Genomic DNA, 17,290 nt, shown 5'->3' with positions numbered 1-17,290 from the left:
CTGCGATTGGAATTGGTGAACTGGACTAACAAGACTTTATCTTGGTTTGGACCTGTTAGTGTGGTGAAAATTAATGTTTTGACCCAGGTTCTATACCTACTGCAGACCCTGCCCATACATGTTCCTAAGCAGTGGTTTAGTGAGCTGCATAATATAGTAAGGCATTTTGTTTGGGGTGGGCTGAAGCCTCGTTTTAAGCTCTCCATTTTATTTAGACGTAAGAATATGGGGGGTCTTCAACTCCCACACTTTTCTACTTACTATGATGCAATCATGCTTGGTCGAGTTATGGACTGGACAAGAGCAGGGGATGCTAGGTAATGGGTTCAATTGGAAAACCACTCTGTCTCTACGGCTCTCTCCATTTACCCATGGAGATACAAGGTGCCTGTTTTGTCTCACCCTACAATAGGTCCCACGTTGGATAGATGGAACAAATCAAGGAAGTATCCTTGGATCTCTGCCCCTTCCTCTCCGCTCACTCTGTTATTCGATAAACCAAACTTCCCTCCAGGTTCCTCTGCCAGTACCTTTAGTGGTGAAGTCTAGAAAGATGTTACCTTTTGGTTCCCTTCAGGACAAAAGGGCTCTGCCGGCAGCAGAGATTTGGCGATATCTTCAGCTGAAACATTTTGTACAAAGTAGAGATGTACGGTTGGCCTGCAGTAGACCATTGTCCATTTGTGAAGATATGTGCCTGATACCTACACGTCCTTCTCATTTACTCTCTTCATGCTATAGTCTGCTGATTGAGAATGCATACTCTGAACCCCAGAAGTTCCTGGGCGACTGGGAACGTGACTTGGGGTCTCCTTCACCCACAAAAAACGGATTTTTGATAATTCTTTTGCCAGCTCCATTAGTTATCCAGTGGTTGAGACCAGGGCCGGTTCTACACCTTGTGGCGCCCAGTAAGAAAGTTTCCATTGGCGTCCCCCCTGGCAAAACGTAATAGGGGCGTGGCTTCATATGGGAGGGGTGTCGCCACAGTTATGCCCCCTGTAGTTATGCTCCCAGTAGTTGTGGCCCCTGTAGCTGTGCCCCCTGTAGATTTGCCCCAGTAGTTGTGCCCCTTGTATATTTGCCCAGTAGTTGTGCCCCCAGTAGCTGTGTCCCCTGTTGCTGTGCCCCCTAGTAGCCACTTACAAACACAAAAAAATAAACAAAAAACAATACTTACCAGCCTTGCTCCTGCTCCTGACCGCTGCTGCTCTGTCTGGCCGCCCGCCTCTCTCTATGGGAGAGACGTTATGATGTCTCTCCCATAGCAGCGCCGCACAGGCACTAGAGGTCAATTATGACCTCTAGCGTCTGACAGTGGCGCCGGCTGCAGCGGCCGCCCACACAGCCCACGGCGTCTGCTGCAGCCAGGGAGCAGGATGCGGGGTGCGGGTAGGTGGCGGGCACCTGTGGGGTGACTGTGTCCGCAGGCCGCAGTACCCCGGACACAGGGCCAAGTACCGCTCCTGGTTGAGACTCACTATAAGGTGATCTCTTGCAGGTACCGAGCCCGCAAATATTAGCTAAAATGTTTCCTGCTATGTCCGATTACTGTTGGTGCTGCAATTCTGGTGTGGGTTCGCCCTTACATATCTGGTGGGACTGTTGTGCATTACGTCCCTTTTGGGAGAAAGTTATTTCTCTCTCTGCATTAGTCTTAGGCTGTGAGGTTCCCCCAGATCCTTCCTTTTGGCTTCTAAATCTGTACTCCGGGCATTTACCACTGCATAAAAAATCCCTGCTCAAATTCCTTAATAGTGCGGCAAAAGTAGTTACACCAGTTCACTGAAAGTTGGTGGCTCCACTGTCTCTGAAGGAATGGTTTGCTAGAAACGATCTTTATATGGACATGGAAGACCTACATCTCGGAGTTGATAAATTCCATGACTTTAGCACAACTTGGCTTCCTTGGATCGAGTTTAAGTCTTTCAACAATTACAAAACTGCACTAATTTGAGATCTAGGCTTTTTATTATATATTTATTACCAGTTATTTATATAGCGCACACATATTCCACAGCGCTGTACAGAGAATATTTGCCCATTCACATCAGTCCCTGCCCCAGTGGAGCTTACAATCTATATTTCCTATCACATGTACACACAGACACATTCACGCTAGGGTTAATTTTGTTGGGAGCCAATTAACCTACCAGTATATTTGTGGATTGTGGGAGGAAACCGGAGTACCCGGAGGAAACCAACGCAAGTAAGGAGAGAATATACAAACTCCGCACAGTTAAGGCCATGGTGGGAGTCGAACCCATGACCTCAGTGCTGTGATGCAGTAATGCTAACCATTACACCAGGGGTGGCCATACAGTCGACCAGTCGATCGCGAGACGGCGCCCATCCACACGAGGCTAGGAGAGCGCAGCGCGCGCCTCTCCTGCCTGCCGCCCTGCGCCGCCCTGCCTCTCAGTCTGGTCTCCGGCTGTGACGGTGGAGTGTATAGCTCAAATCAGGTGCCGGTTCGTTAGCCAATCAGAGCTCGCGGACTGGCGCCTGATTTGAGATATACACGCTGCCGTCACCGCCGGAGACCAGACTGAGAGGCAGGGCGGCAGGCAGCAGAGGCACGCGCTGCACTCTCCACACAGCAGCAAAACGGTGAGCAACACTATGGGGGCATATCTGGCACTGTGGGCACATGGCACAGTGGGGGCATATCTGGCACTGTGGGGGCATATCTGTATCTGGCACTGTTGGGTCATATGTGGCACTGTGGGGGCATATCTGGCACTGTGGGGGCATGGCACTGTGGGGGCATATCTGTATCTAGCACTGTGGGGGTCATACGTGGCACTGTGGAGGCATATCTGGCACTATGGGGGCATATCTGTATCTGGCACTGTGGGGTCATATGTGGCACTGTGGGGGCATATCTAGCACTGTGGGCACATGGCACTGTGGGGGCATATGTGGCACTGTGGGGGCATAACTGGCACTGTGGCGGCATATCTGCATTGTGGGGCATATGTGTATCTGGCACTGTGGGGCCATATGTGTTTGAGGTTTTTACCTGTGGGGTCAATGTGTTATTTTGTGCGAGACAGTCATTTCACTCTGTGCATCAAGGCTACGTCCCTTTTTTTGTTATACCACGCCCCTTATTTTGCGCGTGCGCTATTATCCCACCTACGTAGATCACAAAAGCTTTCAGCTTTCAAAGTAGATCACCGACTCCAAAAGTCTGGCCACCCTTGCATTACACCATCCGTACTGCACCATCCGTACTGGCTTTTTAGGTTGAACATTGCCCTGATCCCTTCCCTGTGCCCTCCCACTCTCCCCTCCCCCTCTGTTTTATGTGTGTTTTAAATCTTATTTGTGTCCCTCCTTGCATTGTCTGTTGCTGTCTTTGTCTACAGATTATGGTATTGGCTATGATTCCACTGGTATTTTGTTGTGTTTCCTGAACTGACTTCCACATATGTTTCGGTGGATCTGCTCAGCGGATGTTTTCAGTTGACAAAAGTTTTTGTTATATTACCTGTATTTCTTTGTTGTTATTACAAAACAATAAACATATATTGTAAAAAAGAAATAAAAAAAAAGTATTAAAAATGTAGGATAAAACAACTTGACATGATATTACTTTATAAAATGTTGCATGCTTTGCTAAGAAAGATGATGCACCATCTCTGCGATGAAAGTCTGCTCCATATCAGAAGCATCTATTTTTCTAGGGTTGTTTTTACTTCTTTTTGTTGTGGTTCCTACTCTAATGATGGGTACACTGTTATAGATATATCTGAAGATCAATTGATCTGCAGATATATCTACAGATGGATCAGGCAGTGTATTGTACACACTTGCCCGATCCGTTGTGACCGACGTCACGAACTGGGCAGGCATTTACATTCGTCCACACAGTAGACCTGTCAATCACCACTGGCTTGTGCAGCGAGTGTATGGGTGGCAGGCCATCGGCTGTGCTGCAGAGCCGTCACCGATATGTCGGCGAACGACTTTGTTTACAGACTTTCTGCTCGTACACACTAGCCAACAGACCAGCGATGTATTGGCCACTCAATTGAATAGCTGATATATTGGCCAGTGTGTATATACCTTAAGTAAAAATCATTTCATAATAAAGTAAATAAATACCCTGTTAAAGCACAAAAGAATGAAATCCATTTTCAACCACAAAGCAGAGCAGGGTATCCTGATATTTAATGGCTGCCATACATCGGGCCTGATTTAGGTCGCAACGCTTCAGCAGTGCATGCCGCAAAGTACCGGTATGCAGCATTTTGCGCATGTGCGGGACCCACACTGTGCATGTGTGCTACAGGTCTGCAATGTCGGTCACACTACGGCATCAGACTGTTAATGTCTGACGGTCTGATGCCCTTTATGAGTGGGGAGGGGGTGTCAACTGTCTCAGTTTCTCAAAATGCCATTTCTTAAAACACTCTTGGGGAGGATCTCTGTCCGAGGAGCTCCAACCTGCATGGGTCGCAGTTAATCTGATGCTGCGTCCTAGGACTTAGCTTGGATCAGTAATGCATGCAGGCTTAAATGGAAGCAGCAGCGATAGCTCTAATGTGGTAATGCATCAAGAGGAATCACAATAGCTCCTCCAACCACATCTGAATCAGGTCCTATCATTTCCAGCAAGCACCAAATGTACTTTTTGTAACTCTTGACTGCACTCAGGGAACAGTGTACAAATAACATTTATGTTATTAAAACAGCAAACAATACCATGATTTTGATTACATATATAAATGTACTGTATAGTCTTACCTCGCATTCTCAATGAATATGAAGACAAACCTTATAGGTTAATAACAACTAACCTAGAGGGTGTAGCATCCAAATCTTGACCATCCCCACTAAGTCGTTGGCTAGTACGCCCCACCACTGAAGGCCGCAGATGCTCAATTTCAGGAGAAGGATTTTGGGAATTACGAGTTGCTGGAGTGTAGTAGGATACAGAAGAGTTCTGGGAAATAGCTTCTGCAAAATGTTCAAGGAAAGAAAAATATATGGGCACTTTTGGTTTAAAAATGCAAACATAAGTAATGTAACAAATTAATGTCTTTACATTAAAATGACTAATTATTATTGGTGACACTAGGTTACAGAACTCCAACAATACAATTACAGTTCACCGCAGCACATCATCAGGTCTTACTGCCGACACAAAACAAGTAAAGCCCAATCACAATCCCATAATTAAAAAAATTACTTTTGAAACAAATTAAATAAAACTTAAATTTAAAAGAACTTATATAATTTACAATTTCTTGAAATTATTATTCTTACCTTGTTTTGTACTCAAAAACCCAGGGTCTCTGTGAAAGTTTAGACTGCTTCTTAACTGCGTACATAAGTGGTACAGACACGAGGCAGATTGGAAAGCCAAATACCGTTGCCCATCTTTTTCAGATGCAAGACCAAGCAGAGACAGAAGGCTCTAAGGCAATTATAAATATTATATACATTATTAAATACAATTGTTTCATAAACCAATTTCATAAAATAGACCAATATTTATTACACAATGCCCTTAGTTATTTCAGCTATAGTATGTCATGCAGAGCGGAAGCAGAGTCTGAACCTTCCGCTAACAGCTCCAACTGCAGCAACTGGACAGCTCAGACAAACCAGCATAGAGGAGTAAGGGCTTGAGGAAATTGCACTGGAAATGTGGTAAGGTAAGTAATACAGATGGAGGGGAATGGGACTGTTTAGGGGAAGGGACAAAGGAGACCCAGCAAATGCTGCATTCAAACCAACATTTCAATGCAGATGCTTTTTTGGCTGCTTTGAAACATTGATCCAAATACAACTGTGAAAATATTTTCAGTACAGTATGTGCATTTGAAGTCTTACCTGGCACTCGGGGTAGCGGTTTATTTACAGAGAGTGTCAGCATATTTTGGACATTGGCCCTCATTCCGAGTTGATCGCTCGCTGCTGTTTTTCGCAACGCAGTGATCAGGTTACTACTGCGCATGCATATGCACCGCAATGTGCACGTGTGTCGTACGGGTACAAACAGCATCATTGCTGTGCTATGCTTCTAGCGACTAATCCATTCGCACACCTGATCACAAGGAGGTTGACAAGAAGAGGTTGTTTATGGGTGTCAACTGACCGTTTTCTGGGAGTGGTAGGGAAAATGCAGGCGTGTCCAGGCGTTTGCAGGGCGAGTGTCTGACGTCAATTCCGGGCCCGGAAAGGATGAAGTGATCGCAAGGGCTGAGTTAGTTCAGACCTACTCTGAAACTGCAAAATGTTCTCGTACCGCTCGGCTGCACATGCGATCGCACACTTGCAAAGAGAAAATACACTCCCCCGTGGGCGGCAACTATGCATTTGCATGGCTGCAAAAAGTAGCTAGCGAGCGATCAACTCGGAATGACCCCCATAGTAAAAGGTAAAATCCCTTCCTCGAAGCCCATCTGGCGTAGGCCATTACTCTCGGTTATGTTTTTGACCTATCGGAGTCTGGCACTAAACAATCAGCTGACTCACTCAACTACATATCCCCTCCTACCTTCCTCAGTCTACGTTTAGCAAGTCCGCTGGAGGAAGAAAGAAAAATACTAAAACTCACAATCCACAATCATAACGTGCAAAGAAACTGGTACAAACCAGACAAACAGGATGGGAGCTAAGTGTTGCCCAGATGGACTTTGAGGAAGGGATTTTATGGTAAGTAAAAATCCAATTTACTCTATCGTCAATCTGGGGGACGCCATTACTCTGGGATCTCCCAAAGCAAGCTAATCAGGTAAGATAATATCAGAAAAAAAAGCTTGCAAAATCTAATGCCCAACACTGGCGTCACTTGCACCAAAAGTATGGAAGCAATAACATTTTGTAAAAGTGTGTACAGATGACCAGGTAGCTGCCCTCCACAACTGATACACAGATGCACCATGTCGCACAGCCCAGGAAGCCCCAACAGCATGAGTCGAGTGAGCTTGAATGGAATCAGTTACCTTCCCATTTGATGACAGATAAGCCTGACAAATGGGTGAAGTGACCCATCTAGCAATAAATGCCTTATAGGATAGCAATCCACGTTTTGGTGCACCTACCAACAAGGAATCTGTACGTTGAAAAGATGCTGTGCGTTCCCCAAATAAATATGTAAACCATGGACAACATCTAAAAGAGAAGAAGGTGAACCATCTTAAGATACATTAAAGCCTGCTTAAATGCTGGAAGGACAATGTCCTGGTGAAATTTGGACACTTATTTCGTAAGAAAAGATGGTTTTGTGTGCAAAACTACTCTACCCGAATGGAAACAAAATCAGTGGAGGTTTACAAGAAAGAGCCGTCAGCTCTGAGACTCTTCTGGCTGAGGAAACCGCCAAAAGAAAAAAATAACCTTCAACAGAAGGTAACGTAGAGCCTTAAAGACAAAATTTAAGTCCCACATTAGAACTGGAGGAACATAAGGAGGTTGAATATGTAAAACACCCTGGAGGAAAGTATGAACCTCCGGAATGTAAGCCAACCTCCTTTGAAAAAGGATATACAGTATAAGGACAATAACTGTTCCTTAAGAGATGACAAGCATAATCTATGTATCAAACCCGGCGACCTCCTTGACTCATATATTTACTTTATTGCAGGTGTTTGGAATTATCTCTGGTTTCAATGTCAACTGGTCAAAATCGGTGGAACTTAGACTGGGGCGTGGAACTTTCTTGAGGGATGGAGTAGAGGGTTTGCCATTGCAATGGACTTCAGATCAACTTACCTATCTGGGGATACAAATATTGAGACGACCAGAGCATCTATATACCCTGAATTTTACCGCAGTTATTCAAAAAATTGAGGCAGAACTTAACACCTGGAAATCTTTACCCTTATCCTATATGGGCAGGGCAAGTTTGATTAAAATCATTTCTTTCCCTCACCTGATGTATTTTATCCAAGCCATGCCACATATGCTTTTGCCAAAAGATATTCAACAACTTTATCTTTCGAAAATGTATTTGGCAAGGCAGGAGGCCACGTATAGGTTTGATTAAACTGCAGCAGGCTTTTGGGAATGGGGGAATTAATTTTCCTTATGTCCTTTGGTACTTCCAGGCTGCCCAATAGCGCTATCTACATGACTGGTTGCACAATGGTAATTATTATACGAATACGGATTTAGATAGGGAATTCTTACAAGGGGGGGAGGGGATATGGTTAACTTTCTGCATCTGCATACTCGGGAGGAGACCGAGGAGTTGAAAACAAATCCTTTATTGTGGAATACCAAAAATTGTGGATGGAAATGCGGCATAAATGTAATGTGAATGCCAATAAATCATTAGCTCTTCCTTTTATAGCCAATACTGATTTCCGGCGGGGGGGAGGGGGGGGGGTTGTGGTGAGCACATCACCCATATACGCATCTGGGAGGTGTTTCTAATATTGGTCATTTGGTGGATGTACGGGGGAGGAGGCCGCTCACATTCCAGGAGGCCACCAGTAGGCATCTGATTTTGTTAGCCTATCCTGTGGCCTTTCTTTTAGCTCATCATTATGTTCTCTCCACTATCCGGTATTTTTCCCCAGCAGATTGGGACAATCTGGTAGATAAGATGCTGCAGCAAACTCCTAGAATTCGCAAGGCAATTTCGATGGCGTATGGTCATTTTCGGGACAGGAAGGCTTAATGGCTTGGAAAGCCTGCCTCCAGGAGATACAAATAGAGGATTTATTGGCGGCCCATGTGGCTGCGAGTAAACTATGTCCTTCTTCTAGATACAAAGAAATGTCTTTAAATATTCTACATAGGACATACTTGTCGTCTCATAGAAGATATTTGAAGGGACTTGCAGATATGCATACCTGTTGGAAATGTGGTACTCCTCAAGCAGTTCTTTCTCATTGTCTGTGGTGCTGCCCTATGATCAGGAAGTTCTGTATTGAGATAAGTGAAGTATTTGGGGTTATCTCCGGAATGGGCGCTGTTTGGTATTTTTTCACCTGAACAACGTCTCTCCAAAGGTAGTAAACAACTGCTGCTTGCAGTCAGTATTGCAGCTAGGAAGGCTATTCTGTAGATGTGGATCACCAGGGAACCACCTCCGCTATCATTATTTAAAGCCAAATTGTTTTACTTATTTAGAATAGAGTGGATAGGAGTAATAATGGAGAAGGATAATAAGGTACAAAGATTTTTTGAGGTATGGGAATGTTATGTTATGACCCTATCTGCTGCCGTCAGACTACAGATTCATAACATAAATTGTATAATACGGAATGGTATACGACTAGGATGCTTGCAGGGGATCCACCGATTGTGCTGTAGAGTTTTGATCTGTTATCACTGAGCCGTGGGTGCGGTGGCGCGGGTGGTGGGGGACCGGCGCGGACATTGTTTTTGTTTTGTTTTTTATGTTATTTTAAAAATTTTCTTTTCCATGTGTCATTCTGATTTATACATGTTCGGGTCTACAATTTGATGGAAGATAGATCAATGACTCTCGAGATATCCATGCAAGACTAATTCATTGTTTGGTATCATTATGTTATTGCAATAGAAATTGTCTTTATGTGAATGACTCGATGGTATTCCTGTATGTCGTTTTATCCTATCTTTTTGTGTGACATTTGTTATATAGACTCTGACTATGAATGTATGTATCACATATATTGCTTCAATTAAAACAAACAGTAAAAAAAAAAAAAAAAGAGATGACAAGCGAAGGCCCTTAGACAAACCTTCCTGGAGAAAAGACGACATTCAAGAGACACGAAAAAACTCTCATTGCCATTTATTGCACTCACAACAGGAAATATATTTTTTAAATACATGGTGATAAATCCTTGAGGAAACTGGTTTTCTGGCCTGAATCATGGTTTACACTACCTTACAGGAAACCCCTTTAGCTCTCAGAATTTTGGCTACAAGAACCAAGCCATCAAAGTCAACCGATTCATATCGGTGTGAAGACATGGCCCTTGATGAAGATCTGGGTGTAATGAGAGACTGATTGGGTCCTCGGCCACCATGTCCTGAAGTATGGTGACCCATTGATGGCGTGACTAGTATGGTACTATGAAAATGACTGGCCGAGCTTTCCGGTGAATATGCTGAGTAACCCTAGGAAGCATGGGCAGATTTGGAAAGATGTATCCCAGCTGGAATGTCCAGGGGTCTGTCATAGCATCCACTAGAAATGCCTTTGGATCCTTTGACCAAGCCATTACCAGAAGCTTCTTGTTCAGCTGTGAGGCCATGAGGTAGATGTCTGGTAACCCCCATCTAGATACAATCTTCAGAAACACCTCGTGGTGTAATTCCCATTCTCCGGTGGGATGTATCGTGTGGTGACTTCAAAATCCGCCTCCCAATTGTCCACCCCTGGAATGTAAATTGCTGAGATTACTAGAATCCAAATCTCTGACCACCTGACGATGGGAAAAACTCCTGCATTATCCGCCAGCTCCTAGGTGCCACCTTGTGACATTGTCCTTCTGAATCCACACAGGTAAGTTCTGCAGGACTGGACTTTTATAAATGCCAAACAAATTACCCCCAATTACAAAATGATGTTTAGAAATGTGGCTTCCTGAATTCATCTTTGCCTTTGCAAAAGTATGTTTTGTACCACCTTCCCCCAGCATGTAAGACTAGCATCTGTGCTAAAAATTACCCAATTCCAGATTGTCATCAGAGAACCACTTGTTAAATTTGTATTCTCTAACCACCAAAGCAGTTTGCGCGATAGTCTGAACATATGCCTGTCTAGTCAAATATCTGACTTCGACCAGCAATGGAGCAACTGGTTCTGTAGTGGCCTGGCATGACATCTGGCAAACGGGACTGCTTCGAAAGATGCCACGATCTTTGCCAGCAGCTGCATGGCCCTGAGAATTGAGATCTGAGAAAGTAACAAAAGGGATCTTACTCCAGACTGGATCTCCTGAACCTTTTCAGAATCAGAATCAGAATCTGCTTTATTGGCCAGGTATACTTATGTATACTAGGAATTTGTCTTCGGTTTGCTATACAACAGCCAAGTAGGTAACAGGTAAGCAGGTGTGTGTGTGTGTGTGGGGGGGGGGGGGGGGGGGGAGGGGGGCAAGTAAAGTTACACAGATAGGTATACCGTAGGGACACAAGTTAGTTACATGTACATCTAGTCAGTCAATGTTCAGGAGTTCAGCAGGCGGACAGCTTGGCGAAAGAAACTTTTGAGGCTTCTGGTGGATCTGGCGGGGACAGCCCTGTAACGCCTGCCTGAAGGAAGCAAGTTAAACATGCTGTGGCTGGGGTGTAGCTGGTCTTTTACTATCTTCATTGCCCGCTTTTTAGCTCTGGACAAGTACAGGTCCTGGACTGAGGGAAGGTCGGCCCCGATGATCTTCTCTGCGGTTCTGACCACCTTTTGGAGCCTGCATCTGTCCCTCGCGCTGGCGGAGCTGTACCATACGAGTATCGAGGAGCACAGTACCGACTCCACAATCGCGGAGTAGAAGAGGAGCAGGAGCTTCTGTGGGATGTTGAACTTCCTTAGTTGCCTGAGGAAGAACAACCTCTGCTGCGCTTTCCCAACAGTGGCGTCAGCGTTGGACCCCCATTTAAGGTCCCTGGAGATTGTGGTCCCTAGAAACTTGAAGGAGTCCACTAGCGATACCACACTGCCAGCAATCGTTAGCGGAGGTGCACTAGATGACTTCTTCCTGAAGTCCACTATCATCTCGACAGTTTTGAGGGGGTTGAGGTCAAGGTTGTTGTGGATGCACCACTGGGCCAGCCGGTCTACTTCCCGTCTATAGGCCGATTCGTCCCCATCCTTGATGAGGCCGATGACGGTGGTGTCATCGGCGAATTTGATGATCCTTACTGATTGCGCCTCTGAGGTACAGTCATTTGTGTACAGGGAGAAGAGCAGGGGTGAGGACGACACAGCCCTGAGGGGCCCCTGTACTAATGGACCGCGCTTGAGAGGTGAATTCCCCCGCTTTCACCACCTGTGTCCTATCTGTCAGGAAGTCTATTATCCAGGAACAGGTAGCTTCTGGGACTCCTAGGCGAAGTAATTTGAGGTGGAGGATGCTGGGGACGATTGTATTGAAGGCCGAGCTGAAATAGACAAACAGGACCCTCGCGTAGGTACCGGGAATGTCTAGGTGCTGTAGAATGTAGTGCAGGCCCAGGTTGACTGCATCCTCGACACACCGATTCGAGCGATAGGCAAACTGCAGGGGGTCCAGTTGGGGGCCAGTCACAGTTTTCAGATGATTCAAAACCAGACTCTCGAACGTTTTCATGACCACAGACGTCAGTGCTATCGGCCTGTGGAAGTAAAACTCTGCGACACTGCATGTCGAAAAAGAGACCCAGAAACTGCATCCTGTGTAAAGGATTTAATAGGGATTTGGAAAAATATACCATCCACCCTAAGTTTTGGAATGTGTCTAAACAAAATGGAAGATGTTGCTGCAACAAGCTTATTGACTGAGCCTTGATCAGCAGATCGTCCAGATAAGAGATTGATCATATGGGCCATGACCTTTGTAAAAACTTTGGGCATGGTTGACAGACAGAAAGGTAAAGCCTGGAATTGGAAGTGCCAGTTCCCAACTGCAAATTTATGTAAATGGTGATGTCCTCTCCACATGGGAATATAGAGATAGGCATTCTTGATATCTATGGAAGCCAAATATTCTCCTTCTTCCATGGGGTTAATCACAGATCGTATTAACTCCATCTTGAATTTTCCCAAATGAAGGAACGGATTTAACCACTTTAAATTGAGAATTAGATGGAATGGTCCATCCGGTTTCTCCACTCAGAAAAGACTTGGCCTTGTTGATGTTCCAGAACAGGAACACTTACCCCACTCAATGCTCTTGTCCTGATCCTGAGGGAGAGAAGGGACAAAAAAATTGTCTGGAACTGGACTTTCAAAATCTAGAATGTAACCTCTAGAAATAATTCCGCTCACCCAATGGTCTGTGTTGGATTGAATCTGAATATCTTGAAACTTGAGTAAATGGGCCCCTATAATGTGCATGTGGACTGGAGCCCTCAACACGTCACACAGATTACTTATCTGGCGTGTTGACTGCAGAACGTGTGGTACCAGGGTGCTCTATGGGAAACTCTTGGTGTACCCCTTAAGTCTGGAACCTAGCTCTCTTTTGTGGCCAAACAGTCCTAAACCAGGGAAACTTATTTTTGAGGACTGAGACTGGCAGGTAAGGGCTCTTACCTCCCATAGCCTGGGAAATAATATTTGTGGGTTATGAACCAAACAAGAACTCTCCTTTAAAATGCACTGCCTCTAAAGTATGTTTAGACTCAGCATCTGCATTCCATGATCAGAGCCATGAAGACCTCCTGACAGAAACCACCAAGGCTGAAATTGGGACTGTATGGCATCTAATAAGGCGTCATCCACATAAGCCAAAGCCTCAGTAATATGCCAAGCTGAGGAGTTAGCTACAGAAGAGTCCACTGTCTGAACTCCTTCAACCAGCTGAGCAATCCAGGATTCAAACACCCAGGCACTAGCCAAAATAGTCACAAGGAGATCCCAGACAGAGAAAATATAGATTTAAGAACAGATTCACACTTTCTATCACCTGGACCTTTAAGATAAACAGATTGCACTGTACGAATAACTGTAGCCCTAGACAATCTAGTTATAGGAGCATCAACCTTGGGTGGAATCTCTCAAGTCTTAGTGTCATCTTCTTTAAAGGGATAAAGGTCCTTGAATCTCCTGGCACCTGAAATTTAGTGCAAGGTTTCAGCCAGGCCTCTATCAGAACCTCTCTAAAATGGGAAACATCTGGAAAAAAACAGATATCTGTTTCTTCTTACTCTTAAAAAATAAAGCTTTACTGGAGTATTATCATACTGTAACTGTAATGTTTGGCAGACTGCATCAATAAACAGCTCTATACCTGAACTGGGTAGGTAATCCCCCTCTTAATCAGAAGTATCTTCCCATTCAGGTTCTATTTCCCCCCTCTCCCTGGGATGAAGCAGCAAATTCTGAATCAACACTAGGGAAATCAAGAGGAATTAATAGGCTGTTTTTTAGTGGCAGAGGCCCCAACAGATGCCACCATGCTATTAAAAGATGTGGCCATTACGGAGATGCACAATGCCTGTATTAAAGGCCCAACGGGGGCTCTATGGATGAATCAGTTATGGTCTGTGACTGAGCTGATGGTGTAACACTAGTCTGAGACTGCTTTAACACAGCAATGGGCCAGATGCATCATTACTTGGAAAGTGATAAAATGGAGAGTGAAAAAGTACCAGCCAATCAGCTCCTAACTACCATTTTTCAAACACAGCCTGTGACATGGCAGTTAGGACCTGATTGGCTGGTACTTTTTCACTCTCCATTTTATCACTTTCCTAGCGATGATGCATCTAGCCCAATGTCTTCTATCAAGGCCCTGACCCAATCAGGCAAACCAAACTGTTCCTTAGAACACCCAGGCTGTGTGGCAACAGGCAGGACATAGCGAGCCCAGCTCCGTATGACCCTTAGATTTTTTTTTTTATTGCAATTAACACAAGTAAAATTTATAGTCGACTTGCCTTTCGGATTTTTGTCTGTTTTTTCCAACATAATGCACAATATCACTGTGATACAGAAACACACAAACTGCCTAGAACCAAAAGGAAATGGTTCAGACTATAATTCAGTGTATCTAAAATACAAACAAATGCATACTACTGTATGGACAAATAACTGCCTAAATCCCTAGCAGGCAGTAGTGCAGAGAGAATAGTTGTTATACAGAAAAATAATTTGTGCAAGCTTTGAAACAAATGGTAAATCTGCTTTTCCGTCCAACAAGCAGTCCACCAACAACAGTTACAGTCTGAACAGATCGCCCAGCTGCAAAGCGTTGTGGGCGGGGCTAAAAAAAAGTGCTGAAAATTGTCCCTAAAAGTAGATGGAGCTAACCTAGAAGTGTGCAGAGCTAAAATAAAAAAAAATGTCAACGTTTGTTTTAAAAAAAGGGACGGAGCAAAAAATGGCACCAAAATCGCCCAGTTCTAAGACCTCCTTGTTTGGGTTGGGGCTAAAACAGTACCTGGAATTTGCATCCCTTAAAACTGCTGTGGATCAATGAGCTCTGTAACATTTGTTAGCCAGTAAATCTGTCGGCTGCTATGATTAACCAAGTGCATCTTAAAGTAAGTGCTTACAGACAAACATCTTACTTTCTTACATCTTTCCTGCTCCCCAGAATGTTGGAATTTAAAAAAAAAAAAACTAACTAAAAGCTAAGCTGTTACAGCGAGTCTTTCTACCAAAGGCACTAAAACCAGACTGAGGAAGGTAGGAGGGGTTATATAGGGGAGGGGTCAGCTGACTGTTTAGTGCCAGACTCCGATAAGTCAGATACATACCCAGAGTAATTGTATCCCTCAGATTGACAATAGAGGACTATGGTAATGCTGTAGATGCCCGGAAATGTATTGAGACGCCCACGGCGACTGAGCAAATTCAAGCAACTGCATACAAACACGCAGCAGTGGTCGCAGATCCCTCAATAATCAACCATCTGAGTAACCCATTCATCGCTCAGAATGGCCACGGCATCTGAGACGCTGGTGACATGTTTTCTGGGATTGCAGATGTAGGCAGAGAGATGCCAGAAAATGGTTGCATCATGCTTTGTGTTGTTGCCACCATTTCCCCATTACCTCCCCCAGAGGCGGATTGGCCATAGGGTCTACAGGGAAGATTCCCGGTGGGCCGGCGCACCCGTGGGGCCTTTTTTGTTTGAGGACATATGGTCCTATTTATAGACATAATGAATAAGATGCCAAACAATTTGCATATATGAAAATGATTTTGCCACTTAGCCTGTGATTGCAGATGATCTAGTGTATGCTCTGTCTGCCTGCTTGGCTAACATATAAGTATGAGTGAATAGTGATTGGAATACGGTTGGTGTAATAAGCAAGAAAATATATATTTCTAAAGAATTATATAGTTTCCTAAATTCTAAAGGTGTATCATATAATGTGCTCATAACATTTAATTTTATTTCCTTTTAACTCCCCCCTTGATGCTGGACATCCCCACTATCTGGAAAGTCTTGGGGGGAGGGTGCTGCTGCCATGGCCCATGGCTAGACCTTACACCTCTGGTGCTGCCCAAGTGGGGCCACTAGTACAAATTTTTCCAGGGCCGCTTTTTGTTCCCAATCCGCCCCTGGCCTCCCCCAAGCGATCCTTGACTGCCAATAACTTTGTGAAGAAATCCTCAATGTGAGCAACATGCTAAGGTATCTTGGTGTGTGCAGTATGACTGTAGAGCATGCAGACATCTCTCACCTCTGTAAATATCGACATTGCATACATCTCTGAATCAAGCAAACGTTGTGACACAAACATGCAGTACCCAATTATGTTATAGGTTGAGCGAGACTGAGCTTTGCTTTCTGATAGTTCAATGTACACAAACTTTGTTTCATGCACAAAATTGAAAAAAAAAAAAACACACACACAAAAAAACAACACCTATTGTATAAAAATTACCTAAAGGCTATGTGCATAAGGTGTATATGAAACATAAATTAATTTTGTGTAGATACACAAACTTTGTTTCATGCACAAAATGTTGTGTTTAAACTTGCGTGTTTTAACGGGGGGAGGTTGTTAAATAAAACATGGATTTTCATTAATACATATATATATATATATATATATATATATATATATACATATACACACACACATATATATATCTATATACACACACACACACACACAGATTGAGTATCCCATATCCAAATATTCCGAAATACGGAATTTTTTGAGTGAGAGTGAGATGGTGAAACTTTTGTTTTCTGATGGCTCAATGTACACAAACTTTGTTTAATACAACAAGTTATTAAAAATATTGTATTAAATGACCTTCAGGCTGTATGTATAAGGTATATATGAAACATAAATGAATTGTGTGAATGTATACAAACTTTGTTTAATACACAAAGTTATTAAAAATATTGGCTAAAATTACCTTCAGGCTGTGTGTATAAGGTGTATATAAAACATAAATGCATTCTGTGCTTAGACTTAGGTCCCATCACCATGATATCTCATTATGGTATGCAATTATTCCAAAATACGTAAAAATTCGATATCCAAAATGCTTCTGGTCCCAAGCATTTTGGATAAGGGATACTCAACCTGTATGTATGTATATATATATATATATATATATACATATATATATAAAAAAATGTATATTATTTTGTTTTGTTTTTTAAAAAATATTTAATTTTCAAATAAATATAAAAATTTAAAAAATATACTTTTTACATTTTGTTAA

General features: G+C 43.6%; 1 protein-coding gene across 3 annotated transcripts in view; it reads right to left on the bottom strand.

Annotated features, from left to right (window-relative positions):
- RTTN (rotatin) overlaps nucleotides 1-17,290 on the bottom strand; it is a 660,131-nt gene that overhangs the window by 477,415 nt on the left and 165,426 nt on the right. For all 3 annotated transcript variants that reach the window (XM_063923387.1, XM_063923386.1, XM_063923388.1), the window contains exons 8-9: nucleotides 5,275-5,425; nucleotides 4,806-4,965 (exon numbers count right to left, since the gene is read on the bottom strand). In XM_063923387.1, the coding sequence (XP_063779457.1) occupies nucleotides 4,806-4,965; nucleotides 5,275-5,425 (311 nt within the window). The remainder of the gene's footprint in view (nucleotides 1-4,805; nucleotides 4,966-5,274; nucleotides 5,426-17,290) is intronic.

The sequence above is a fragment of the Pseudophryne corroboree genome, chromosome 5 (assembly GCF_028390025.1).
Source record: "Pseudophryne corroboree isolate aPseCor3 chromosome 5, aPseCor3.hap2, whole genome shotgun sequence".
NCBI lineage: Eukaryota > Metazoa > Chordata > Amphibia > Anura > Myobatrachidae > Pseudophryne > Pseudophryne corroboree.
Note: the sequence above shows the minus strand (reverse complement) of the source record. Positions and strands in the feature narration are given on the sequence as shown.